This window comes from Alligator mississippiensis, chromosome 2 (assembly GCF_030867095.1).
Source record: "Alligator mississippiensis isolate rAllMis1 chromosome 2, rAllMis1, whole genome shotgun sequence".
NCBI lineage: Eukaryota > Metazoa > Chordata > Crocodylia > Alligatoridae > Alligator > Alligator mississippiensis.
Genome location: NC_081825.1, coordinates 215895948 through 215923661, shown reverse-complemented (window position 1 = coordinate 215923661; position 27714 = coordinate 215895948). Strand labels below are relative to the sequence as shown.

General features: G+C 42.4%; 2 protein-coding genes across 7 annotated transcripts in view; both read right to left on the bottom strand.

Moving 5' to 3' along the window:
* CTTN (cortactin) overlaps nucleotides 1–13624 on the bottom strand; it is a 38900-nt gene extending 25276 nt beyond the window's left edge. Inside the window, exons 1-4 of one of the 3 annotated variants that reach the window (XM_006270342.4) lie at nucleotides 13521–13624; nucleotides 6598–6681; nucleotides 6084–6157; nucleotides 4369–4498 (exon numbers count right to left, since the gene is read on the bottom strand). In XM_006270342.4, the coding sequence (XP_006270404.3) occupies nucleotides 4369–4498; nucleotides 6084–6157; nucleotides 6598–6681 (288 nt within the window). In that variant the 5' untranslated portion in view covers nucleotides 13521–13624. Of the gene's footprint in view, nucleotides 1–4368; nucleotides 4499–6083; nucleotides 6158–6597; nucleotides 6682–12052; nucleotides 12077–13520 lie in introns of those variants that run through there. The other 2 variants (XM_019476988.2, XM_059722743.1) reach the window with 2 other exon arrangements.
* Nucleotides 13625–17846: 4222 nt separating this feature from the next.
* Nucleotides 17847–27714, bottom strand: part of PPFIA1 (PTPRF interacting protein alpha 1) — a 106477-nt gene continuing 96609 nt past the window's right edge. For all 4 annotated transcript variants that reach the window (XM_059722742.1, XM_059722739.1, XM_006270338.4 and 1 more), the window contains 4 exons: nucleotides 27533–27601; nucleotides 24173–24338; nucleotides 23371–23441; nucleotides 17847–19403 (listed from right to left, as the gene is read on the bottom strand). In XM_059722742.1, coding sequence (XP_059578725.1) covers nucleotides 23383–23441; nucleotides 24173–24338; nucleotides 27533–27601 — 294 coding nt within the window. In that variant the 3' untranslated portion in view covers nucleotides 17847–19403; nucleotides 23371–23382. The remainder of the gene's footprint in view (nucleotides 19404–23370; nucleotides 23442–24172; nucleotides 24339–27532; nucleotides 27602–27714) is intronic.

Below are 27714 nucleotides of genomic sequence, written 5' to 3'. Positions count from 1 at the left end.
TCTGCACAGCTGTGATTTGTTACTAGAGGGCTGGTGAGCAGAGGCTGGTCTAGGAGCCAGGGGCAGGAGTGGCTCACTGCTCTCGCTGGGCAGACAGTGTGCTGCAACCCCAGACCATTCAGTGGCTGTGGTGCTTTCTGCCACCGCTCAGACCGGCTCACTCTGCCCAGGAAGCAAAGCCGGGCCAAATTGTGGCGGAAGGCATCATGGCTGCTGGGGGCTCCAGTGCTTGCTTTACCCAACGTGCCCAGGGGGCAAGGTGCTGTGCTCTGGCATCTTAATTCACCGAGTCAGGAGGAGCACTGTATCCTGTGAGGCTGAAGGACTTCATCTTGGGCAAAACAGATGTGGAGAGTGGCCACACCTTAATGGAACAGGAGTAAAATTAGATGGATTAGAGATAATCCTGCCCTGGAGTAGTGAAACTTTAAGATGAATGAGTGCTTTAAACCACTTAAAAGGTGCTAATGTGCAACCAATCCAGGGGTTAAGAGTTCCAGAAGCCGCCTAAAATTACCATGCAACAAAGCTCATAGTTTCTTTTCAAAATGAGACCACTGTTGCTATGCTCTTCCTTTCTGCTCTGCAGTGATCCCTGCTACACAGGATGAAACAGCAGTGACACAGTATGAGGCATATTATGCTCTTATCAGTCAACAGTTTTTCCAAACCCTGAATTCATGACCGTTTTCTGGCTTAATGCCTTTTTTGCTGACTTCCTTTCCGAATAGTCACTGGAACCTGAGCCAGCCATAACAACCAAAGGCCCAATTACATTACACTGTCCCTTCAAGTAAGACAAAAGGTGTGAAATTACATACTAGAAAGTGCAACCTACCATATCTACTGTTAAGGCTTCAATTTTTCACTAATGTAGCAGTAGTATAAATCTCTTGATCCAGCACGCAGTACATAGGTGAGTAATTTGGTTAGGTGCTGGGATATGTAATGAAGGGTATGGAGGCACATACACTGGGAGCCATTTCCAAAAGGGAGACTGAGGGATGGTACATTCTCCAGGACCCATGCTCATGTGGTGCCCATCCCAGAATACCTAGGGAGGGGAGAAGGGAAGTCACCACATGCCTTGGTGGTCCCTGACTGGCTGGAGTGGATGCCACATGTAGCACGCATCTTGGGCAGTCTCAGACAGGCAGTATGTGTGGCACATGTTCCAGAGCAATGCTGTGTGCAGCACACATGCTAGAACCTGTGTGTGGGGCTGTTCTGGTGTGCATCATGTGCTGCATGTGGGGCTACTCTGGACCCGAGGGCAAAACAAGGGACTGGATAATGGGACTCCATTATTTGGATCTGGCCAGATCTTTTACACCCCTTATTTAGATTGAAGCAAACAGATCCTTACATCATCAGCTATCCCAATGTAATACATGTGCTTTTGATTTGTTTTAAAATAATCCATACCCAACTCTGACAACATTTAGCCCCTGAGGATTAAGTGTCCTGGAAACCTTTAGTTCGGCAGCACACTAGTAGCTTTTAAATGAGTTCTGGAGTTCTAACATAAATATTCATGCAAGCGGTTCCTTAGGCCGGCATCAAGCCATTCTGGCTTTCAGACATACAGAGTGAAATCTTGATGTACTGAAGTCAGCAATTCACTCCAATGTTGTTTAGATTTCACTCACAGTACACACCCATACAGAAACTGTCATAGAAGAAGGAACTATAGACTGGGGTACCATATAATACTACACCTCATCGTTTTAAAACACCTTAAAAGCAGCTTCCTCCAGTACTAGTATTACTTGAACAGTGACTTGTGACAATTAAAATACTGCTCTTTTAAAGATTTTAAGTGCTGCAAATATAGCTACATTTGCTAATATACATAGTATAGTATACTATAGTAGTTTGCTAGTATACATAGTTGGTGCTGGAGCGACTGAAGATTACAAGGTAAATTTAATGTTTAATCTACTCAATAATACTCCCCTCAGCTCTCCCATTTACATTACCCCACTTCAAGGGTTCACTGGGATTATGCAGCAAATGTCTATGGAATACAGGGGACAAATTTAAAAAAAACCAAACTGAACATGTTGGATATATTCAACAGGCAACGGTGCCAAGAAACTAAAATGTACTGACTCCTGCAATAGTTCTAATTTTAGTATAGTACGCTGCTGGGATGATATGCCAGCATGGATCATTATACATGGGCAGACAAGCAACTGAACAGCACCTTTTCATATGTCTATATTCAAGTCACTCAGGTGTTTGATAAATAATAAGAATAGTTATTTGTAATCAAATGGCTGTCAAGCCCATATTTAAAAATAATGCAATGACTGTTGACCAAAAATACACAGCAGTTTTCTGAATATCTAAGTTATTTGTCATTATTCAGTTTATCATACTTTCTGCAAAGAGGCCTACTTTCTAATTTGAGAAAAATGCATACATTCATTCATTCTTTGACAGCTTCAAGCAGACAAAGAACTGATATAGCACGTGAAATAGGAAATGGATTTATCCATAGCTTAGGTGCTTTTTTAATTAAGAAACTTTCCTTCAGAAATCTAAATATTGACTTGAAAGAGAACAATGCATCTGCACATGACATAAGTCAGGGGTTTTCAACCTTTTTTAATAAGTGTACTCCTGATGGTCAGAAGTGGAGGGGGTTGGAGGCTGGGGGTGGGGAGGTGCATGGCTGCAGGCAGACTGGCGGCAACATGGGGTGGTGAATGGCAGCGGCAACTATTGCCACATGTAAACTCCACACTTCCCCCATGTCCAACTGGCTGGGTGGCACCTGTGCAGCCCACAATGGGGTATTACTGTCCTTGCCCCAGGTCTGCTCATGGGAGGTGACAGCACAGGGTGGTGGCATTCTGTCCCTGCCCACCCATGCATACACTCTAGGGCCTTCCCAAGTACCCCCGGGGGTATGCATACCCCGTTAACAATCCCCGACATAAGCAAACACCAGGAGTACACAGGCACCAAGCAGGGATGTGTGGAGGGAATCTATAGTCCTTATGTTTCAGTGCATCAGTTCTCAAAAAAACCCAACAACCCTTACCTCTGTCAATCAAAAATCATCTATTAATTCTAGAGGTGCACCAATACATCAGTCTGATATCAGATCAGCACTGATATAAAGAAATTTACTATATTGGCAATCGGCCATATCAGGTCCCCAGCCGCAACGCGGCACAGGTGGCAAGGAGCACAGCCCCGCAGCTTGGAGAGCTACCTCCAGCTGGTAAGTCTGGTGTAGTGGAAAGGGAGGAGGGAAGGAAGGAGCTGCGGGGGCAGATCAAAGCCTCTGTGGCGAGTGAGGAGTGGAGCTAGGATTGGGGCAAGCGCTGCCCAGCCAGGGAGGGACAGGTGCAGCTCGTCCGGGGGACGCAGGCGGGGCATGGCTCCCACCGTTGAGCACTGCTTGACTGGGAGCCACTGGTCCGCTGGCTCGTTTAGAGGCTTCCGCCACTGCTCCCACCACTTGTCTAGGAGGACGGGGGGGCGTGGCCCCGGATCTGCACGGGGTGGGCCAGAGCCCGCTGTGGCTGGGGCTGCAACAAATTTGTGGCTGCAGCCCCCTCCATAGACCTTTCCAGTGCAGCCTGCCCTGCCAGGAAGAACTTGGCACAGCCCCGGCCCCACCCTGCAGATCTGGGGGCGCACGTCCCCTCGTACCTCAGCCTGTGACCCAAACCCCACACCCTCCCTCACCGTGGGGCCCTTGATCTGCCCCTACAGTCCCTTCCCTCCTTTCTCCCCTTCCACAATACCAGACTTACCAACTGGAGGCAGCTCTCCACGCTGCCAAGCTGGGTATCGGAAATCAGATCAGTATTGGCCAATATGCCTCCTTAATAATCGGCTATCGGTATCAGCCACAAAAATCTTTATCGGTGCACTCCTAATTAATTCTCAAGAGAGAAGAGACACACCGATATTTTGCCATATCTGAAGGCTGATCAACACTTAAGAGTTCTACAGGTATAGCTATGAAAAAGGCAGAGATTACTTATCATGCTAGTTATAGAGATAAAAGCCCCAGAATGGACAGAACTGTGCCAGTATAAAGGTGGTTTGTTCTAGTGTAATTTAGTTCAGTTCCCAAACTGAAGCAAGCGATCTCCCAATTCACTGGTACAATTAAGAGAGCAAAATATTTCAGAATAAATAAATTTAATTTGCTTATATAGTTCCACTTAGTACAATGGGACTTACTTAGATGCATAAGGCATGAAGAATAAAGCCTAGTCACCATATATTTCCTGGTGGCCAGAAGTGGAGGGGGTGGGAGGCTGGGGTGGGGAGGTGCATGGCTGCAGGTGAAGTGGCGGCAACATGGGGTAGTGAATGGCAGCAGAGAAGAGGCTTTACACTTACTTTGTCCATGCGGTCTTGTTCCACACCAAATTTCCCTCCATAGCCATGGGAAGCTTTTGGTCCTGTTGCAAGCTCTTTCTCCTTGAGGTTCTGGTGTTCTTGGAACACATTTTCCCTCAGCTGGTGAATACTTTAAGGCATAAAGATCAAGGAAGTATGTAGTAAGTTTTACGGACACTTACCATCAAAACTGTCCCAGAGCAAAGACTTCCTACTTGGTGTGCTATTTTGCACACAATCACCTGAAATTAACCTTTAGGATTACCACAAAGAACAGACTTACAGCTCAATTCCCTAGGCCAGTAGTTTTCGAACTGTGTTTCATGGAACCCTGGGGTTCTACAATATATTAACAGGGGTTCCACAAAGAGACTGGGAGTACTGGCAGAGCAGGCTGGGACCCACTGCACCAACATTGCAGGGTTGGGTCACCTGGCTCCGTGTCAGTCTTTAGGATGGGGCAGAGGTTCCACTGAAGAAGTGGTATGAAAGGGTTCCGTGGCTTTAGGACGTTTGAAAACCACTGATGTAGGCTATGTACTAGTCTATATGTGTTTTTACGTAGGTCTGATCACTTTGTTCCCCCATCTACTTATTTGGTTTGAGCTCTACCCTGATGTAGGCAAAGGTCATCTCTTACTAGGCATTTGTGAAATCTCTAGGCCTCCACAAGGCCTTGATCCAGATAAAGGATTCTTACTTATGATAAAGTTCAGAACAGGAACGCATTAAAGGCAAATTTATTTTCTCTCCCTTCCTTTATACTTCTTGAAGGAAGAAAACTGCCTGCCTCCCAAAAAGGAACTAACAGTTCATGCTAGAGCTAGAAAAAAACAGTAATCTGTGTTTCAAGACCCTTCCCACCTGAGTTGTAGCTGCCTCAAGCACAACTCTGGAAACATAAATGCTTTATGTATAAAGCTTTATAAATGGCCAGTACAGCCAGTAGGTGTCAGCAGTACACTCCTAGGATCAGTTTTTACTCCTATGAAGTAGGTCATTTGACTACCAAAATTTCATGTGCTTAACTCTCTCCACTTGCAAGACATTTTATACTTAGTATCCAAGTGCACCTCAACTGCTATGGTGATCAGTACTCTATGAATGATAAGCCAGAAGGAAAAGTAATTAACCCTTTTTTGACACTCTAAATGGAAATCATTCTTCAGGGTAAAATATTAACCATACTTCCACTAAATAGTGAGCAGCTGAGAAGATGGCCAATAAGGCAATCACACAAGCTCTTGGACCTAAATGGCCCACTAAGATGCATATATTTCTCCTTCTGAAAAAGGATTCAATACTGGCATGACATGATTGGTATGCTAGAATTTGTATGCGTTTGGCAGGCACTATTTTAGAAATGAAACTGTCATGTGCTTCAAAATTTTCTATAACATGTGACAATGTACTTTCTTGCACTAAAGCAAAACAAGGTCATTCCCAGACATAAGATTGACAGAAAGAACTGAGTTGCCACTGAAGAAAAAAAAAGAAAAGAAAAGAAAAGAAAAGAGAGCATTACTTTTTATCTTATTTTGCTACTAGAGGTGACAGATAGATAAGCTTGGAAATAATTTTTTAACTGCTGCTTTATAGAGGCTCTCTTGTGTTTCTACCATCAGGATGCAAAACACTGAACATGTGAAGTGACTAAAAATTACCTCTATTAGCAGTAACAAGAGAATGGAAGTAATGAAAAAGAGCTCATTTACTTGATGTGCTCCTGGTGGCCAGATCCTTTCACTGTTTTAGCACCCCAGCGTTGCTCCTTCTCGCTCACATCATTCTATTAAAGACATTTAAAAGAAGTTAAAAACCATTAGTTTTACCCAAGGTTTTAGAGTTCAAATAGTTCAAACATGCTAAAGGATCTCTAATGTCCCTGAAACTGCAAAAGTTAAAAGACATCCTTATTGCTCCATTTACCTGTCACTGCCTTAGCCTGTTGCTTTTCTGTTACTGACAGAGCATGGAATGGACTCCTGTTTTCAAGTCATTTTGCTCTCTACCTTCAAATCCTTCTCTTATCAACCCCAACACATGGAAAATCCCCACTGAGTCATTAGTCAAACATGTACTTGAAAAATTATTCCCTCCTACAGTGTGCCCTGTATGTCAGGACCAGTCTGCATCCAACTTGCTTAGACATCATCTTTTCAGGACAGGGAATGTCTTCACTATGTTATATTGGACTGCTATGGTTGAATAATAGTTTGAAAGCCATACCACAAAATCAGGATCTGTTTCCCAGTCATCAGCTCCATCATCCTGGCTGACAGAAATCGAGTGTCCTGCTGTAGCCTTCCACATCTGAAACACCATCAGAAGTAATTGTCATGCTAGACTTTATGTTTCTCATTTGATTAAGGTTTGTTCAAAATTCCTGATATACTAGAGAAGCACATAATTTAACTAGACAATGCAAGCATTACTGGCAGAAAGAGCGGATTGGATTAGACTCACAATAACACCTCTTCAGTCGTATACTCAAACTAGTCCACTTCTCTGTGAGTTTTTTCTATTGGTATTTTAAAAAGGCTAGGAATAATCACTGGCATTGTTTCAGAGAGATCAAGTAAAGGGTTGTTTTTTTTTTGATAGTCAACAAGAGCATTTATTTTATTCATGAGTAATGTGTTTTGAGCTTCTACCTTTAACAGTTCTTTTCAGATCTGTCTTTTAGTTAAAATTCACTTCAGAAAAAAAAGTACCTTTAATCCTCAGATCCTATGCATGCATCTATTTTACCAATAACATTTTTTCTAGCCTTTATTAAATGACAGGCAAGGATACTGCTTAGCAAGCAACATTCTGTCCTTTTTTATATTATACATTAAGGAAGTTCAGTATCAAGTGTTAAAAAGAAAAAAAAGCAATTTAAATGTCATTTTCCTTCACTAGACTTTTATCCACTTGCATGCAATAATGTAGCACAAATTGCAACATTATTAAAGCTATTCCTTGCTTAAGTTTATGGACATACTTATTATTATCTTCACTGAACACTTCAGGATAAAGCAAAAGGCAAATTCCGGAATACTAGGAGTAAAATGCAATAGATACCGCTTTTTATTAATATTTAAAAACAGTAGGCAGAACTTTCAAAAGTGACTAGTAATTCTGTAAGTTAAACTTTGTACGCTATCAAGGAAAAAAGAGCATATAAACTTTCTGAGGGAAAAAAAGGTATTTTTTTTAAATTCTCCTTCTTTTACCAGCCACATGGAAGAAGTCTGCCTATCTCCCACTACTGAAGACCTTACATATTCCATCATATTATGCTACCTTTTACTCTTCTTTCTAATTGAACGTAAAAGGTAATTGATGATGGATGATAATTTATGATTATTTCTCACATACCCAAATAAAATCCAAAAGAAAGCAAGCTCCTCATGAGATCTAATGCAGAAAAAGATTACTACTTTCTGCACTTGAATTGTCAAAGAATTATAGCTTTTAAGTGAAAAGACACTGTTTGCAAGCCCATAAGACACAGAGGCCCTACTGGAGTAAAGCAGGAGATCCACACAGAAATTTTATTGGAATAGATCTCAAGGTAAAGATGCAACAAACCGGAGCTCTTCTTTATTCCACAGTTTAATTATATGTCATTTCTTTCATTCTCATCTGCAAGCAATATAAACTTTGAAGCACAGGGTATTTTTTGTTATAAGGCATAATGTCTAGCACTCTGGGGTTCAGATATTAAGTGCTACCTATAGGCATTGCTACCATTCAAATACAAAGTAGTCATCAATTCTATTATTTTACCTATGATATTACCTATTGACTGGCTATACAGTCTAACAGGAACAAGACCTTTCCATCCATCAGTAAGGACATAACATTTGAAAAGAAAGAAACGAAACATTTTGGCAAATCCAGGATTAGTAATTGTAGCAGTATGAAGAAAATCAAGATACAACGGCTAGGTACAGACACTACACCCATCTCACTTTTCTTTAAGTGAGCTGAAAGTGCTCTAAAGCCATAACTGAACATCCGTTCATGACTCTTAAGAGTGCTTGAAAAATGGTGGATTGTGCTCTAAGTTAACCCTCAACAGATGAGACAGTAGATTAAAAAGCTTTCAGTCTGAGCGCTTTATCGAACATCTGTGTCAGATCCCATTGAGGGTTAACTTAGAGCATGATCACTGCCATCGCAGGTGGCATTGTGCAGGGCTGTGCTCTGCCCAAGCACCAGGCTTCTGTGGGGGGAAGAGCTCTGGGGTCTCAGGAACCCCAGCCAGGCAGTGGCATGCTGCTAGTTGGCCACCGGGGGCAGGGGGGGTGAGAGTTGATAGGGAAGTGCTCTGGGGTCTCCCCATTTCAGAAGCGAGGCCAGGCACCGCTGTGCTGCTAGCTGTCTGGTAAGTGGGGGGAGGAAGAATGGGGTTGCAGAAGAAGGGCTCTGGAGTCTCCCCACTTCGGAAGCCCTTGCCAGGCAGCGACACACTGCTAGTTGGCTGGCAGGGGGAAGATTACCAGGGAAAAGCTCCAAGGTCTCTCCCCCGCTAGCCACTGCTGACAGTCACCAACCTAATTGATCTCCCCATCTCTACTTTCTATGAAATGTATAGAAAAGCATCGATTTTCATATTACACAAAAATAACCACTATAAACGTAAATTTTAAATACTAAGTTTCCTGCATGTACGATCCTATTTTTAATATTTTCCCCACTCAACTTTAAGCCTTTACTAACCCCATATACCAAGCAATCACTTCCTCTCTAATATTTTCCAAATAGTCTTGATTGAAGACTCCTTTTTACTCCAAATATTGTTTACATTTCAGCATTCTTAAAAATGGTAACCAAAGGAAAAGACCAGAATCTGAAGGACCTTTTAAGGAAATGGATAAAAAAAATCCTGATCTGAAAATGTATGCATAACAAACGCCAATATTTTTCTTTTTTCTCAATCCAAGGCTCAGCTACGTTAGATGTAAGAATAATAGCAGTAAAAGGAAAAAAATCAAGTAAGTTATCCAAACCTCGTCTGGATAAAGTGAGCAGCAAAAAAATCCTTAAAAAAAAATTCCATAGTAGTTTGCTGTCCTGGCAGATCTCTTTCAAACTAGACTTACAGAGAAACATGATCTGTTCTGTATCCACAAGGTACTGACTCACTCAGTTCGGTCAAATTTCTGGAAAAACAGAGCTACAGTTCAAACATGCTGAGACTATATGTTTTTGATTTATCTGGCCACTTCTGTCCTTTATCAAGCTAACCGATCAGCAGCCCCAGCATTTTACACAGAGTAGGATGGAGACAGTCAGGAATGCCCCTCCTTCTCTCACTGCACACAGGGTAAGAGCAACATCCCTGAAGAACAACGGGAAATGCCAGTCAGCTCTGTCAGCAATGCTACATTCAGAAAAAAAGTAAAAACAGATGTGCCTATCATGGTTACAGGACTACCTGCAACTGATGCTAATTCAATACAGGGCTGGCCTTTCTGGGGATTTCAAATTCCCTCCTAGAAAGTTTGGCCTTTCTCCCACCTATATACTCAGTCCTGTCCAGTACCTGTTATTTTCCAGGAGGTCCAACTGGGTCTAGACCAGGGGCGGGCAAGGTCCAGCCTGGGCCCATGGCCAACTCCCAGCAGCCCCTGCCCATGTCACTGCAGCTGGTTTCCATGGAGCCCCCGTAGCTGCAGTGCCAGGACAGCGCAGGACCAGAGTTTCCATGGAGACCGGCCCTAGCAGCGCTGGCAAAGCAAGGATAGCAGCCACGGATAGCAGCCCCAGCAACACTGGCAGGGCACACAGATGGGCAAGGAGCTGCTCTGGGGCTGGGGTCTTGCGGTGGTGATGCCATGGTCTAGAGCCAGGGTAGAGCTGTGATCCACCGCCCGCAAGCCCTGGCCCCAAATCCCAGCCCTGGCCCTAGAGCAGCTCCCTGCCCATCTGTGTGCCCTGCCAGTGCTGCTGGGGCTGCTATCCATGGAAACCCTGGCCCCACGCTGTCACAGTGCTGCCAGCTGCAGCGACGCAGGCAGGGGCTGCTGGGAAATAGAGTCCGGCTTCCAGTTGGATCCACCGTTTTGCCCACTCCTGGTCTAGGCATCTGCAATTCTTCCATTCAGATGCCAAATGATTATTATTTCAGTAGTCATACAAAACATAAGGAAAATAAAGGATTTAAAAAAAAAAATTGCATATGGACACCTAAAGGTCTACCGTCCTCTCATGGTGACCTTGATAAGCTGAACTTCTTCAAATAACTAAAAAAAAAAAAAAAAAAAAAGTTATATATCTCATCCCCCCTCTACATGTAACATTTATATTGCATGTAGAGGGGGCATGAGATGTATAACTTTTATATAAATGTGCTAATTACAGCATAACTAGCAAGAGTGCTGCAATTTAACTTAAAGTGCACTCAATTTAAGGAACCAAACATGGCAAACCAGCCATAAAAATGTTCCACACATAATTACAGACATATTCAAATTGCAATTCTGCCCAGAATTGCTGGGGGGGAAAAAACTTACTAAAAATAAAGTGCTAGCTCCCCAGTGGAAGCCAGTGGCTGCCGCAACCTAGCCTCACAGCCCACTCTGGTGGGGAAGGTGGGGAGCTGCTGGCATGAAGGACAGCAGCCAAGATGGTGGCCACTAACTCTGCCACTGATTGGCTGAAGTTGTGGCCCTGCCCCTCTCTGCCAATCAGTGGTGAGGGATGAGGCAAAACACAAAAGACAGTCCTCAACCAATCAGAGACCTTGGCCAACAATCATCAGCTCTTGCCCCAGCCCACACTGGGTCCTCTCTGAGATCCTGGGGCAGTTCCTGGCCAGAGCCAAAAATCTGATGATAGTCAGCCTGGTGCTTGACCTGCAATGGCAAGTAGAAAGGGCAAGGTTGGGATCCAATTCTTTGATCCCAAATTTGTGCCTCCTGCCATGCATTTGTGACATGACAGGAAGTCTAATTGTTGGGCTTGGGGATCAGATCCCATAGTACCTTTAAATGAAAGTGACCCAGAGGCCTCAGTCTATCTCCCCTGAACAAATATTTGCCATCATTTAAGACAGGGTTTCTTTAAACGTTCCTAGTATTTTTGTTTTCCCTCTGCTCTGAGGTTTTGAACTTTCTGGGTAAAAAACAACTGTAAAGCAGGCAAGTCATCAAGACTAGCAGCACTGGTATCATCTCTTAACTGTCTGGCTCAAGGACGCTTAACTGTGCAGCCTTCAATCCCTAGCTACCTCTGTGCTGTGCTTGGACAGCCCTCTGCTGAATAAACCTGACGTAGTAATACAGTACAGACATCAATAACGGGGCCAACCAACAGAATTTACAAATCCATCCCATTTCCCAGATGTTGAAGTCTTAGTGAGAAATCACCAAGGAAATCAGTGAAAAACAAAATAGTTGGAAGTACAAGTTTTTCGCTCTCTTAATACCGCAGCTGGATACTGAAAGACTCATGCCTGCAGCTGCAGACCTATCAAGTTGGGATATTTGAATGAATGCTCCTTCCACATATGAAAATAGCCCACGAGGGAGATTTTAAAAGCATTTCATCAAATCGTATGAAGAATTCTTTGTTGCCTGGAGACATGCTAAAAAACACAGATTAAAAAAAATCCCTAGCAATAGTGACTCCTTCCAAAGGAGTAAGACTTGGCAAGCCAGCTATTTTTAATGCAACTTGGTCCAGCACTTGCCTGATTCTGGAGGGAGAGGCACCCCATCCCCTCCAGAAGTCCTATCCAGAGATGACTGCTGTTAACAGCCCTGCAATCAACCACACCACACCCACTGTGGCTGCCTGGCTTCTAGAGAGCATAAGCAGCTCTTCTTCCTACACTCTGCTTTCTGCATGGCCTCTCACAACATCTGATGAAGTGAGCTTCAGCTCACAAAAGCTTGTGCTATTGATATAGATATATAATACAGATATAGATGTATTCTGGGGGAGGGGAGTTAATCTTTTGTCTGGGTCTCTCCTCTGGGATCTTCCCTGGGATCCTGGGCTGGGGAAAATGAACATCCTCATGCTTCCTTCTCCGGGTCCATCCCTTTGGAACAGAGGAGCTGAGTCACTGGCCAGTGCTCCCTTTCCTTGGGTGAAGCGGTAGTGTTGGCTTTGTCTGTATTCTGTAGAAAGCCGTAGATAGCTGTGTGAATCTGTACAAGAAGGACATTAGGTAGCCAAGAAGCCAAGTAGAAAGCCATGGGAAGATTTGCACCTTATAGACTTACCAAAGCATATCTAGATATATCTCTATCTAGATTTAAATATATGTATAGACATATTAATTTATCGAGCTACAGAGACCTCTCTCTACTTAGGTCTATCTGGGTATAGATGTCAGTCGATCTAGATATAGAGATCTCTCTCTACTTAGCTCTATCTAGTTGTAGAGATCTATCTACTTAGTTTCTATCTAGAAGTTTGGTTATATAGATGCAGGTCTACCTAGATACAGATGCTGATCTATCTACTTCGGTTCTACCGAGATCTAGATCTCTATCTACTTCGGCTGTACATGTCCTTACAGAACGATCTAGATCTAACCAAGGCGGATACAGACACCTCTTTAGATCTAGATAGCTAGATCCAGATCTCCAAGCTGAAATGAGTGTGTGTCTCTCACCCCTGAACGAATATCTATGGAGATACCGACCTACCTAGAACTAGAGGGACACCTATATCTAGGGATCTGCTTTGGCGAGCCTACAAGGTGCAAATCGGCTCGTGGTCTTCTACTCGACTTGCCGGTTACCTGATGGTCTTCATTTGCAGCCTCCTCGGGCCTCCTGGAGAAGCGGCCAAAGCCCCTGCGCCCTTCCCGGGCAGGGAAAAGGGGGCAGGGCGGCGACCCAGCTCCTCCCTTCCCTTTCCCCTTCCCCAGCGGCGGATGAAGGGCGCGGACGGCCGTTGCCCGGGAGGGTCCCTCGGACCAGAGATGCCCCCGCCCACCCCGCAATGACACACGCCGGGGGCCGGGCGGAGCTGGGGCGCCCAGCCAGGGGCAGGCAGAACAAAGAAAGTTGGGAGCGGGGCAGCAGCAGCCCCGCACCGCCCCGCCCCGCCCCCGCGGGCAGGGCAGGGCAGGGCAGGGCAGCGCGAGGCCCGGCCCGGTGTGGCGCAGCCTGTGCGTGGCGGGGGCGGGAGCGGGATGCACTCACCGCGCTGCTCCGCCGGCCGCGGCCGCTGCCCGCTCTGCTGCTCGGGGTGCGCTCGCCGCCGCTGTCGCCGCTGCTGCAATTTCCGCTTCTCCCAAGCTCCCACTTCCTGCTCCTTCCTCACAGGGCGGCGGGCGTCAGGTGGGAGGCGGGAGCGCTCCCGCCTCCCCGGACCTGCAGCGGGCTGCGGCTCTCCTCGGTCCCGGCGCCAGGGCAGGGGGTTGCTTTGCTGGCTCTCCGGAGTCCGCAAACATCAGCCCCGCAACCGGCTTGTGCCGTCCCGGGGCCAGGGATGCAGGGGCGCAGCACGAGCACGTCCCCCTACCCCGCGCCCGGCCGCGCTCCTCAAGCCTCTGGCTTCCTCCGAGGCGGTGCTGCCGCAACAGCCGACTGCAGCTGAAGCGGAATAACATTTTTTTTAAAAGTAATAATCATCTTTTTTGTTTAACAAGGCGGCGGCCTTTTATTCTGGACGGAAAAAGAGTCTATTTCCTCCCCCCTCCTTTCATTTTTTTTTCTTAAATCTTTATCAAGGCCCAAATCCGGCTGAGCCAAACTCAGTCTCCAAGTCTACCAGCGGGCGGGGATCCTCCCCTCCCAGACCCCTCAGTCTGGGGCTTCAGGTATTACTCCCTGCATCCAGGCAGGCACCCTATGGGCAAGCCCGAGATCTAGATCTAACCCAAGGAGATACAAATTTAGATCTCTCTCCAGATCTAGGTAAACCAGATCTCTAAGTTTAAATGCATATGGTAAATTTGGGGTTCAGATGCCCCCCCAGTCTAACTTGATCTACAAAATGGCTTACCCCACCTCGTGTTTTGGTCAGATGGGTTGCATCTGCTCCGTTTCTTCTTCCAACTCCAGCTTCTTCCACCCACCCCGAGTCAGAAATGACTCCTTGCCCTGGTGTCTACAACATTTGAATGAAGTAGGTATTAGTGTGTGTCACTGCTCCTTCCACCCCACAACCCCCCAAATACTGCTCACACATTGATTATTTTAAAAGTATTATTTTAAAAATACTGTTTTAAAAGAACAGTAAAGCTCGTGGCGTTCTTGTCCCCACCCACCACCCTAATGGAAGGGGAACTAGACAAATGTGCATGTCAAGAGTCAAACTTAACAGCTCTCCGTTTTAAGTAGCTATCTGCCTGTCGGATAAACAGATAAGATTACAGCACTATAAGGCCCATTCGAAGCTACTGCAATAAACAGGAGTCTTAACTGATTGCAGAAGGTTTATCACACCCTATTTACACTGAAAGTTTCTCAGTAGAGGAAATACCCTGAGCACTGCAAATTCTAGGGCAGCGGCTCCTAATTTGATACACCGACAACCTGTCACTGGTATATGCTAACAGATTTATCATAAGTACTTTATACAACAGCAATTTGCTGGTGGTACTTAGGTTGAACCGAAAAATTTGCTGGTGATACTTAAGGTTGTATCTTTTTAAATTGGTGGTGTGCAATCTATCAGAGTTTGGGAACCGCTGTTCTAGGGTAAAACTAGATGATGAACACCTGTTGAAGTGTGACCTTCCTTGGACCTAGACTGAGGCCTGGGTATTCTATTTTTTCACATACACCACAACCCTGTATGTAATAGATCTTGATTAATAGGTAGGGCAAAGAAAAAAAAAAAACATCCAAAAGAAACAGAATAGCAAAAGGTAAGGAGCCATGACCATTCCCTGGCTTGCTATCACCCCACATGCCAGATAGGGCCCATGGATGGACCCAGCATACAGGAGTCCAACCCTGCACTATGCACTGGGTTCGAAGGGTTTAGATTCTCAGTGGCAGCACATAGGGGGTGCACAGGGGTGCATGTGCACCCCGCTGAGAGTCCCAGTGCATCTCCAACTCCCCTTAGCTGCAGATCTGGGAGGAGCCAGGCAGGGTTATTTTGCCCCAAGTGGCACTCCTCCCAAGGCTGGAGACGAGCAGGGGAATAAGCTGGGGGCTGGAGACAAGCCCCTGGAAACAAGCTGGAAACATTCCCTTGCTCTCTCCAGCCTCCTGCACCTCCTCTGCTACTGCCAGCACGTGTGGGGGTGGGGTGGGGGGGCTGGGAGAGCAAGCAGAGGGCTGGGGGAATGAACGGGGAATTGAGGAAGGTTCCCTCCCCTCTCCTCCTGGCCCCCAATCCCCTACTTACCTGGCAGAAGCCAGGTCCAGGTCCCTGCAGCTTGCACTGCTGCCTGCCCCGCACAGGCAGGCAGCGTGCTTCAGGACTGGGGAAAGGGTCAACCACAGAGACACTCTGGCAGGCTGCCAGAGCATCTCTGTGGAGGACTGAGCCGCTGTTTTTTCCCCCTCGCCATTGTTTTTTTCCCTCCGGGGTATTGTTTGACCCCTGGATATCCTGGGGTCTAATTTTGCTCCTCCACTGCAAATTTGCAGCATGGGGAACGTTTTTTTGTTTGCACACGTGCCTCCTGCAACATCTCAAAGGGGTTTGAGACGCTGCAAGAGGCACGTGCGAGCTTCTCTGGACACACTAAGTCAGTGTCTCAAAGTAAGATACTGACTGATCAAATGATCTGGAACTGTAAAGGGGGAAAAATGTACCATAAATGGTATCAAGTTATTTTCCGGACATTAGTTTAAATACTGTTACAAATAACATAGTCTGTGTTATGTAACTGATCATTTGGAACCTGTGACAAACATGAAATCTGACTTTCATCACAAATGAAAATCATTAGGGGTGCACCAATAAAGGTTTTCTTGGCCGATACTGATAGCTGATTAACCAACCATATAAGCCAATGCTGATAGAATAACCAATATTTAGTAAGAGTGCAAGGCATTGTAAACTGCTGACATAAACAAACATTTTATTTTTAATTTATATTTTACACACACACACACGTGCTTCCTGCCTCTTCTGGCCCTCAATGAGGAAGGTGGAGACCACCTTATTCCCATGCACTTTGCCTCCTTGTACATGGCTCCTACTCAGTTCCGCTCCCTGTGTACCCTGTGCTGCCATCCCATTAGACAGGACCCTCATGCAGACAGCGGCACTGGGCAGATTTGGAGCCCCAGAGCACACCACTGCTTCAGCGCTGGCAGCTCCTGTGCAGTTGAGATCCCACGGCCACTTGGGAGAAGCTGCTTTTGCAAATGAAGCTGGTGCCTGGCTGAGCAGAATGTCTCTTGTGTGGCACCTTACCCCACCCACGTGCAGAGATGTGGGGCAGAAAATTTTCCAGTGCTTTATTTTTCCGTGGGAATTTTCCATTTCTAAACATGGAATAATTAATGGATGCCAATACAATATTAGGCAAGCTTGGTAGTTTCAAAGTTGTAATTAATGTTTTTTCAGATGATTATCCCTAGGAAGTGTGAGAGAGAGTACATATATGTTTTACTGATTTATAAACAGGAGGGTAAATATACTCACATAATAATCCAAACAAAAAAAAAAATCAAATGATGAATTAACCTAATTGGCAGTGCAGGTCAAATCAAAACCAAAGCATAGCATATCAGACACAGTTCTTTGGGTGTGCTAAAATTAGTGTTATCAGCTTTCAGTGCCTTCGTTTTTTTTCCCTTAAATTTAAACAAACAATGCAAGGGAAGTGCATGCTATTGTGTATTGTCTTTGCATTTTTACAAGTAGTCCAAAAATAATTTCTTTCCACATAAAGCTTTGAATATAACATTTAAACCACATTAGGAAAAAAATTAAATGCAGCACACTTAAATCAAATATTTGAGTTAAAATACTTGTGGCTATTGAGACATAAAATTAACAGGGTGGGTGCTTTTTTCAGTTTTGTTTACTAAATTTGTCAGATAAAACATGCTACATCAAATCACACTGTGTTTGAGGCATTGGAAAATTTTCCAATTCAAAACTTTCCAGAAAACCCACATCTCTGCCCATGCACAGTCAGCCTTCACAACAACCCTGGTGCTCATGCCCCTGCTGCATGCATGGCATTGCCAGGGCAGTGGCAGCAGCAGCTGGTAACAGTCCCTTTGTTGCTGAATAAAGCACCATGTGCCCTCTCCCTGGCAACTCCTCCTGCTTGCCAGGACCTGTAGTCTGCCACAGGCTTGGGCTGACTGCAGGGCGTGAGGACCAGACTACACTTGGTAGGGTGCTCCAGGCATGCGGCCATAAATTAATCAACTACAACCAAAAGAAGCCAGTGACGTCATTTCGCCTTTTATCAGTGCCAATCTGATAACCAACCTAGAAATCAGTGCACCCCTTAAAAATCATTACCATTTTCAACATAACTTTTATCCAATGAAGTAGAGAATTACTTAGGTGTTCATCTGAAGCGAGATCTACAAGGGCAGGACTCAAATCATTAGAATGCTTTATTGACAACTCTCCAGCACTCAACCACAAACGTAGCCTAATTCTGTATACAATTAGAGCTTAGTTTTTTTTCAACAGCGTTTTATTGGCAGTGGAAAATGCTTCAGTACTTTATTGAAAGAAAGCAATAAATAATACTGTGATAAAAATAGTCCAAAAGTACTTAGGCTGTACATATTTTGTTACACAAATCAGAAAATACATAAAAGATTAATAGAAAAACAGAATAGTAACAATAAATCTCAGTTGTACAAGTAAATTAAAAGAACAGAAAAAAATAAGAAAAAAAAAGACATGCTATATATTGTTGCATAATAAATAATGCACCGTGATCTGAACACATTTCCTGCTGGCTTTTTAATGTGCCATTTAAAATGGATACATTTTCTACTCAAACAGTCCATAATGGCTACAACCATCAACATTTTAAAAAACCCTCTGGAAACATTTTTAGAACAAGTTTACAAACAAATGCAAAAAGACGACTTACATACGAAAAATAAGGCCTTTATTAGAAGTTGCACTACTTTATTCTTCAGTATATTGTACCTTCATCTTCTTTTATTCCTTTTCTTTGACATGAGTTTGCAGTGCTTCATGACTGGTCCACTAAAAAGAGTTGCATCAGCGCCTTTCCACAAATGTTTTCAATCAAAAGGATATGGGAGGAAAAAGCACTTCCTGTGGTCTGTGGATTACTACCAGGAACTCATTACAAAGTCTTTCTTTCCTGGTTGAGAGAAAACGTTTCTTAGTTTATGGCTTCTTGTTCAGTCATTGTAAAGATAGGTTACACAAAATACAACGGAGACTGGAAGTCCTGAAGGAGTTAACCAGTTCTAAAGTGTATTCCACAGTGTTCTACTGTTTCCCAGTTTTCAAAAATCAAGTTATATTTTAAATACTTAATTCATACTAGTTGACAGATTTTTCTTTGTGAAAAAGTTATTGCTCTGAACAGAAACCAAAAATCATGTACCATTCTTGTTTACTACAACATATGCTTGACTGAAAAGGGTAGGTTTATTTATTTCATTTCATTTTTAGAACTAGCTAACATTTTCAAAAGACAAAATATATACTGCTTGATGTCATACTTTTACAAAGGTATTAAAATCCTTTTCACCTTCAGTTTCATTATTAAAAAACATTAATGATAATTACAATAACTGCATAATTTACAAAAACCCTATATTACTTATAGGGGCATATACATACAAGCATTACAGTACATTCAGTTGGAAAGACTAACAAATTAAGGATAAAAAAAATCAGCAATGATTTCTTTTAAAGACTGAATACAAACAGAAAGGTAAGTAATTATATAAATGAGAAGTCACATAAATATAAGAAACATTTAATTCTAAAATATTTTCTCTATGGTACTCATGAATTCATTTGCTAATTAAAAACTCTGTAATAAAATATTTCAAAGTGTCCATTTAACAATTATTAACAGATTAAAGATTCCAATGATTTGTAAAATATGGTCTGAGTTCAAAATGCTGCATATCACCGGTAGAAATAGTGTGGGTAAACTGTAAAATAAAACACAAAAAGAAAATCCTTTTACCATCAAAAGACAAAAAAAACCAAACCAAAAGAGCAACAAGAAACCCAGCAAACATGCAAACATTGCATTCTAAGTTCCTCAGTTAAAACTGCTCATTATTGTGGCATTCATGCACTGAATTACTACTACAGCATGATGTGGACCAGGGCCCACAGGCCAGATCCGCCAGCAGAGCCATGTCATCTACCTTGCAGGGGTCTGCAGGGGTCCACAAACTTGACAGCAGAAGAGTGATGGCAGCAATTGACTCTCCCCTGCCACCAAGTTTCCATACCCATGGGGAGCCGCGTGGGCCAGACAGCATGCTAGATCTGTGCACGGTGGTGGCCCAGGGCCAATCCAGGGATACAGGGTTTCTAGTACAGGGTTTCCTTCCAGCTGGAGGTGGGGTGGGTTCCAATCCTGCACCTTGGGGCTAAAGGAAGCGTTGTGGAGCCTGATTCAGCTAGCAGAACAACCCCAAGTCACTCATTCAGCCTGTGCCAGCAAAAGGTGTAGGCAATTATATTGATAATTGATCAATATACACCATTGATATAGGCAATTATATTGGTTTCCTATACTTTTCGGCTGAAATGTCTTCAGGTCACAAGCTAAATACCTTCAACTTATATTTATCAGAAAAAGTGTTTTAACAAAGAAATGTTTTAAAAATACTCAAGTTAAACATCAATGGATCTATCTAATCTAAACTATTCTTTGTCTTTAGGACCTTCATTCTCAACATTCTTTACCAACAAGCTTCATCCTCAGCATTCTACCACACATAAGAATGCCACCGTGGACCAGATCAAACATCCATCTAGTTCACTATCCTGTCTCTGACAGTACAATTATTGGATCCACCGCAAACCCCTCATCATGGGGTGGGGGTGGGGGGGAGGAGGATATCTTGACTGCTATTGGACCTACCCTACATAATCTTGACTAATTCTTCTTTCAACCCAGTTATCATATCCTGTGACAATTATCTGTACAAGTTGTGTTACGTTAAAAAGAAACCTTCATGTTACTTGTTTTAAACCTACCATTCAATAAGTTCAGATGCCCAAAGTTCTTGTATCATGAAAAGATGATTTTACAGACCTTTTATAGTATGCTCCATCCTTTACTCATTCCTTTTTTCAAGCTGGAGTCCTGGTTTTTTCATTTTTTTTCTTTTTCTTTTTTTTTAAGTTTCTTCTCATATGAAGGCAATTCCAAACCCTGATCATCTTTCTTACTTTCTGATAGTCCCAGTACCTTTTCTAGTTTAACTATAAGCTTTTTAAGAACTACATATAGTACTCAAGACACGGGCACGTACAGATTTAATATAATAGTACACTGGCAAACCTTAGGATGCTAACAACTACTGAGTTTAAAACCCCAGCTATACTATGGAGGTGTCTACTGCTGGGCCTAAAGTTCATGTAGATGGACCTCAGCTGATTAATTTGGGTACAGCTAATGTTGAGGCTGCAGCAGCAGAGAATGCAGCCAGGAATGCACAATGGTTCCTGAGAACCCAGGTAAAAACCAGGGCTGTTGGCTGCAGCACAGAGCACAACACAGGCTGTGACTGCAGCTAATGTGTGCATACTGAAGCTAGCTTTCAATTAGCTGGCCTGCTGCAGGCCAGGTAACTGACGGCTAGTTTCAAGGTACCTACATTAGCTACTGACACGATAGTGACTGCAAACACAGACATACCTTTGAAAATTTACCTACTATTACTGATGATTATTCATAAATGACTTCCAGCAAGCTTGCACTGAAAGCATCTTAAACAGTACAGATCAGCAGCTGGCAGCCTTTAACAAGCTGCAGACCAGAACAATCTAGTATGATGCTGGCTGAGTGGCATGTCAGCAGCAGGGGGATTTGCCTGCTTCTGTATCAGGGACAGGCAGCTGGGAGCTGCAGTTGTGTCATTGCTGCTTGCCCCAGTTCCTCCACCCCATAATCCCCACAGATGCAGCTTCCAGCAAGTGAGGAGCAGCATCACAGCTAGGCAGCTAGAAGCCATGTCTTCATTGCCACCACTTCTCCCTGCCCCTGTACCCCTCCACCTTTCAGCTGCTCCTGTGTTGTAGCCAGGCAACAGGGGCCTAGAGGAAGTGGCAGAAGTGGGGGCAAAGCTTCTAGTTGCCCAGCTGTAGCACAGCTCCTCGCTACCTGGCCCTACCATGGACACAGAAACAGGCAGAGTCTCTTATGACTCCATGGACCAGATCTAGCCTGCAGGCCATGACTAACCCTTGGTGGAGATAACACTCAATATTACTACTAGAAAAAGTCTACAACTTGCAAGTGGTGGACTTAAATCAGACCACTTCTGAAACTGTCTGCTTTTCAAAATAGCAACTGAAAGGCTAATTTGGGATTTGTATTTTATACCCTAATACAGTTCCTCTTCTAGTTGAGTACTGGGTTCTCTGTATTGCAGTTGGAGGGTCTTTTCTGCATGCCTATTACAGCTGTATATCTGGAAAGCTACAAGCCACACAGAAAATGATTCGTGCACCAATACATTAATAGGAACCAACATTTTCAATAATTTCTCCTCTTCCCTCTCTATTAAATCCTGTTCATTCTTTCTTTCCAAACTTTCCCATACCCTAATCTAACTTATTTGAAAGCTTCACCAAGTGTTTCAGGGCACTACCACAATGTCATAGCACCTGACCTATGGTTCCTGTTATCCATCATCCCCTCTTCCTATGAGGTAAGGAAATTTGAAGTCATGAAAGCTGCCTGAAAATGTAAAGGCATATATTGTGCATCCTATTTGTTTGATTAGTACTTGATATGGGCCGCAAAGGGTTACTTGCAAACCTGTAAGGAAGAAGGCATTTTCAGATAGCCCTGTGAAGAGGTCATTGGCTTTGAACAAGTACATCTGAGGATAATGGGTTAAAAAGTTGGCACAGGGAACAGTCCATGTATGTAACCACAAAACTGATCTAAGCTAGAAAAACAGGGCTTTGAACAGATGATCCCTGAAGAATACAAGCGAAGAAAGAAAAGGACTGCTAGGATTCAGACAGAACCCCAGTCCCTAGTGTTCAGGGCCTCCAGAATAAGATGGGCCTATCTAAGCCTTTACGTAAAATACATATGTGTAGACAAATTCCACTGAAAACGCTTTCCCCTTGGCAAGCTTCTACTGTTGAACAAGTCAGGTCTCAAAAGAACCGACTAACCAAATTCAGGCAGACCTGCTAAGGAATCATAGCTGGTACGCAACTGTAAGTAAGAGAATCATAGGTTTTAATCTTAAAACAGTGGCAGAAACCCTCATTCATACACTGGTAAAATGCACTCAGAAAATCAAGGCAAGGTTAGAAATACAGGTACCCCACCCATGATGCGCTATACTAGAAACCTTCTCTTTTCTAGCAGACTATCCCTTATATCTACCTTTACAATAACAACTCTCCCTTTCCAATTTTTTCCTTACTCCTCTAATACAGCTATCCTCCATCTACCAGCCATAGATGAAAGCAATATTATTCTGCCCTATAATACTTAAAAAAAAAATCGTATCTCCTCTCCAACTAAAGTTCATTTTTTCATTATCTGTGAGGTCATAATTATTCTAAGTGGACCAGATGGCACTATGGAGTCTTTCAGGGGAAAAAAGTACATTTTCTAATATAAAGAATGAACCAAATAATCTCCATTTTATTTTCTTTTTTTGCAAAAAAAACCCCTTCAGCATTTTAAAGGAACATGCCATAACATTAGCTCTGCAAGTTAATTTAAAAAGTGCATAAATGACAGCCTTATCTACATTTACAGGGAACAGGCTCAGAAATCTCAATGTATTATTTTATATTGTAAACAAAAAATTGGTTTGTATTTAGCTATTAATACTTTTTGGAAAAGACTAATTTAATTTTAAGTTAAAAAGTTACTTGTTTTATTCTATACTAGTCAATTTTACTTACCAACAGAAGGCTTTAACAGGAATAAGTCCTTACTGTAGCAGAATCCAATCTTTGTGTTCCTGATACATTGCCTGGTTTCAACAATCACATAAGGAAGACATGCAGAACACAGCATGCATGTTAGTTTTAAAAACCAATTCACACAGCAACCTGATTGCAACTACCATATATATTCACTCTATAAGGGTATAAGTTAGAAAAGCAAAACTCAAAACAACCCTGGGTTATATCTACTCTTAATGAAGCCCTTCATCAGTGGACTGAATGATATTAACATAATTTCTGAAAACTTTTATTTCAATTAAAGTGACTCACAAAAAAGCCATGCCTTTTACTAGTATGTAATTATATACACACATTAGTACTAGAATTTATAACGATAACCTCAAATATTTATGTAACTATTTCTTTGTTTTCCAATAATGAATTATTATTTTAATGAATTAAGAAACTGGCTTTACTGTATTTTTATTCATACAGATTAGAAATTTACAGCCTGTGCCCACACCTTTAAGGAGGTACAAAACACATGAAAATTCTGGTGGCGTGTCACCTTGCTTCCAGTCAGATATATGGAAACTAAGTATTCCTAAATAAGAAGATATTTTACAATTTTATTTAACAAACAAAGTGAAAAGGAACTGTGCATCTTGTAGAACGTTCACAAGTGATTACAAATATACGTGATTAAAATGAAAAGCTTTATACATAACAAGCATGCATATGGCAAAAATATTCTGCATATGGATTCACTACAAACAAATTCCATCATGCTCAATATAACAAAAAGCCGTTTACGCACCATCAATTTGCATCTTCTTTGGCTGCATAGAGGGTGAAGACATTGAGGTGGTAACTCTGAAATTTGCAGGGAGAGTCTCTGCTGATCCAGCAGCTAAACCTCTAATGTCCTTTGGTCTAAACTTCTTTCTCCATGAAGGTGCTCGTCTAAAGCTTTTATCATCATCCTGTCAGATTGTATCATTAGTAATTTTTAAAGCAGGCAATTATGTCACAAGCTGAAGTTCAGGCAATGTCAGTAATGGAGTAATAGGCATCATGGCCTGAATTTTCAGGGCTCGAGCCGTAGAATTTAGACCAGATTTTGTGAAGAAATCAAAATTAATCAGCTTCCACAAATCTGATCATTTAAATTTTAGGTACCTAAATGGAAAGAAAACTTTTTTTTTTAAATAACTTGTGATGCATACCAATTTTCCAGAATGGAGGCCCTTCAATTCCAAAAAGGTCTGTGGAAACCAATATGCTTAGCATCTCTTGGAAGATACAATAATGGCACCCATTATTTTCACTGTGCATTAATGTTTATTTATGCTTAAGGATTTATGATGTTAAAACGTTTTATAATCTAGCAGCAAAAAGTAAATGAAAGTGATGCAAGAGGGACAGATAAAATGTTTTAGTGACTTTAACAGTCATTTGTGCAGTTTTTTTCATTTCTAATGAAATAGTTACATCCATTTTGGTCTCAAATTCCACATTTGCTGGAGTACCTATATTGACATATAGCATAAGGATACAAAGATCACAGAAAGTGGACTGACTTCTAAAAGAAAACAAATACAAAACCTGAAGTGCAGAAGTTATTTGTATATCATCACCTATATGTACTGTTTCATTTAAAGTGAATAGATTTTTTTTAACTACTTGGGACAGAATGCACCCCCTATTTAAACAGTTTCTCCCTGGTAGCATATTCACATCTTAAACTATATTTGAATTGTATGTGACACTGCACCTAGTAAATATGATCTTTTGCCACACTTATGAAATAATATCTGGTAAGAAAAAGATACATATCACAGTTTGTATGTATCCATGAATTGTTTATCCTAAGTAGAAACCTGTGGTATCTCAATGTTCATTACAAGATTAATCTAAGTTAACACCAAGGACTTAGAGAAGTCAAAGGTAGCTTGAAGCAACTATAGCGATTCCCTCTGCTGGGACTGCAAGTTCTCTGGGGTGCTTCTGAGGCATAGCATGGAATCTCATCCTGTGTCAATAGATAACTGAGACAAATTTTTAGAATTTGTATTAAAATGTTTTCTAAGTTGGAAGAGGAGGAGATAAATGAAGCAGTTAACACCTTTCTTTCTGAATGATTCCAGCCTACCTAAAAGATTTAAAAAAGAATAATTAATTTACTAGCAAGGTGCAACCATCTCTTGTAGCTATTATGCTGCACTTCTACACAATATGCAATTATCCAAGCTGGAATTCTGCCTGAAAGCTAGTGTCAGTACTTACAAAAAGTACCATCTGTGGTTATTAAAGCTATTTTTGGCAAGCCCGTGGGTTTTGTATCTTCTCTGAAAAAGAGACACTTCTCATCTAGAGTCTCTAGCAATCAGGGTATATGCTACTTGTTACATTACTTGCTACTGGTTACAACTACTGTACTAAGTCAGGAGTTCTCCTTCAGTTTTACTTCAGACAACCCTGTATAGTTCTGCTCTCCTTCCCACCCTCCAAAGGAAAGGGAGGGAGGGAAGGCAAGCATCTGCCTCCCTGTTAGTCCATCCATGGGTGAGCTGTCAGGGAGGCTTGCAGGCTGCCCTGCTCCTGTTGCTGACTGGTGGCAACTGGGTCACAGCTGCCACTGGCAGTGTCTGCCTAGATGGAGACACTGGTGCTCTCTGCTCTCTTCAGCTACTTGCTTACCCTGTAAAGATCCCAGAGCACCTGCAGTCTGGAAGCCAGGCACACCACTGACCAGCATGCCAGGCTCTGCAGTTGCAAGCACTATGGCATTATTAATGGAACAGATGCAGTTGAGCAGCAAGGTAGAGGGGCTCCCCATAAGTGGCAGCATGGGCTCACTGGGGGTGGGGTGGGTCTGTGTAGACTTTGCTGCAAACTTTGTAGCACTACAAACCTAACACCTGCACACAACCTAAATTGCTGAAAGCAGGACTCTAAAAACAATGCTAACATTTAAAACTAGAAAAAAGGAGAAGGACTGACTCGTTCCTATCTTCCTAGATATTACATGGCCTCAGAAGAGCATTCCAATGCTTTTCATACATCTCTATACTCTGAGTCTTTAGAATACTGTAATATTAGATAACATCATATTTTGCTGGATACAAGTGCTCAGTAAACATTCTCGTTACAGAATGTATTGGGAAAATCCACTTCCTCTGAGATGCTTTAAGTTAGGGGTGGCACAGGCAGCCTCTGCATAGTATGCAGCAGAACTGGGAGGGGACAAGCAACATGGTGACAAAAGCGGCACGAAGCAGAAAGCAGAGCAACGGATTGGATACAGGAAAGGGATTGGAATGGCACTCAGGGAGCGTGCACGGCTAATTTGTGGCATGGCTTTCAAAAAGTTTGGCTCCCTCTGCTTTAAGTGGTCCTAAAATCCCTCCACAGGTTCAATCACAAAACAGTAATTTCTTAATAAAATACACTACTACTTTGTTCACCTGAGAGGATGAACAAACCCACAATCATACTGTTCGCTTAGGATGTGCTTTGACCTGAACATATGTATAATCCCATCCTCAGTGGGTTTCATTCTTGCTCTTCTATTTTCAAAATTTGATCATATCACTTCTATCTTTTCATTTAACCATTCTGATCCTCTACACTTTGACCATGTTTTATAAGCTTATTAAGATATTTTTATTGCTGGAAGTGACTTCTCAATCAAGCAACCAAAATGTGATTGTACAATAAGCCTTATTAACTCTCAATTCTAGAGCAAAACCGAGTCATGTCATTTTCACCTACATTGCTTTAAAATACCTTATCTTGCATTATGGGCCCTTTTAGAGTACATTTACTTCATAAAATAATTAGTTACAAAAATTACGTAAGTTTAGCAATTTTACCTACATTTATGCTTTGTAATTACAAAGAGGCCTACCAGAGGAAAAAAAAAAATAAAAAAAAAATCACAGGTTACGAATGAGGTACTTGCGAAGAGCTATCTGGGAAAAGCTTACTTAACAATAACAATTTATACTCTACTAATAGTATATAAACAAGATAATACACTAGAGTGTATTAATAGCTTAATAATTAAGAGGCTACTTATGCAGAAGCCAAATTTCTTAACAGCAATAGAAGAAATAGATCAGAATTCACACTTCTCCACAACGCAAAGTAGAACAGACCAATAGTTTAGACTTACTTCATCAAGCCTTCTGTCAGTGCCCATAACAAGAAGGTTATTGAATTCTTTTTCCAAAACAGCACGAGCCTAAATTAAAACAAAACACAATGACGTTAGTCTTGAAAGCTAGTAATACAAAATCACGTTATCACTTTAAAATTGCTACTATCTACATATTTTTAAATGAATTTGTGTTAACA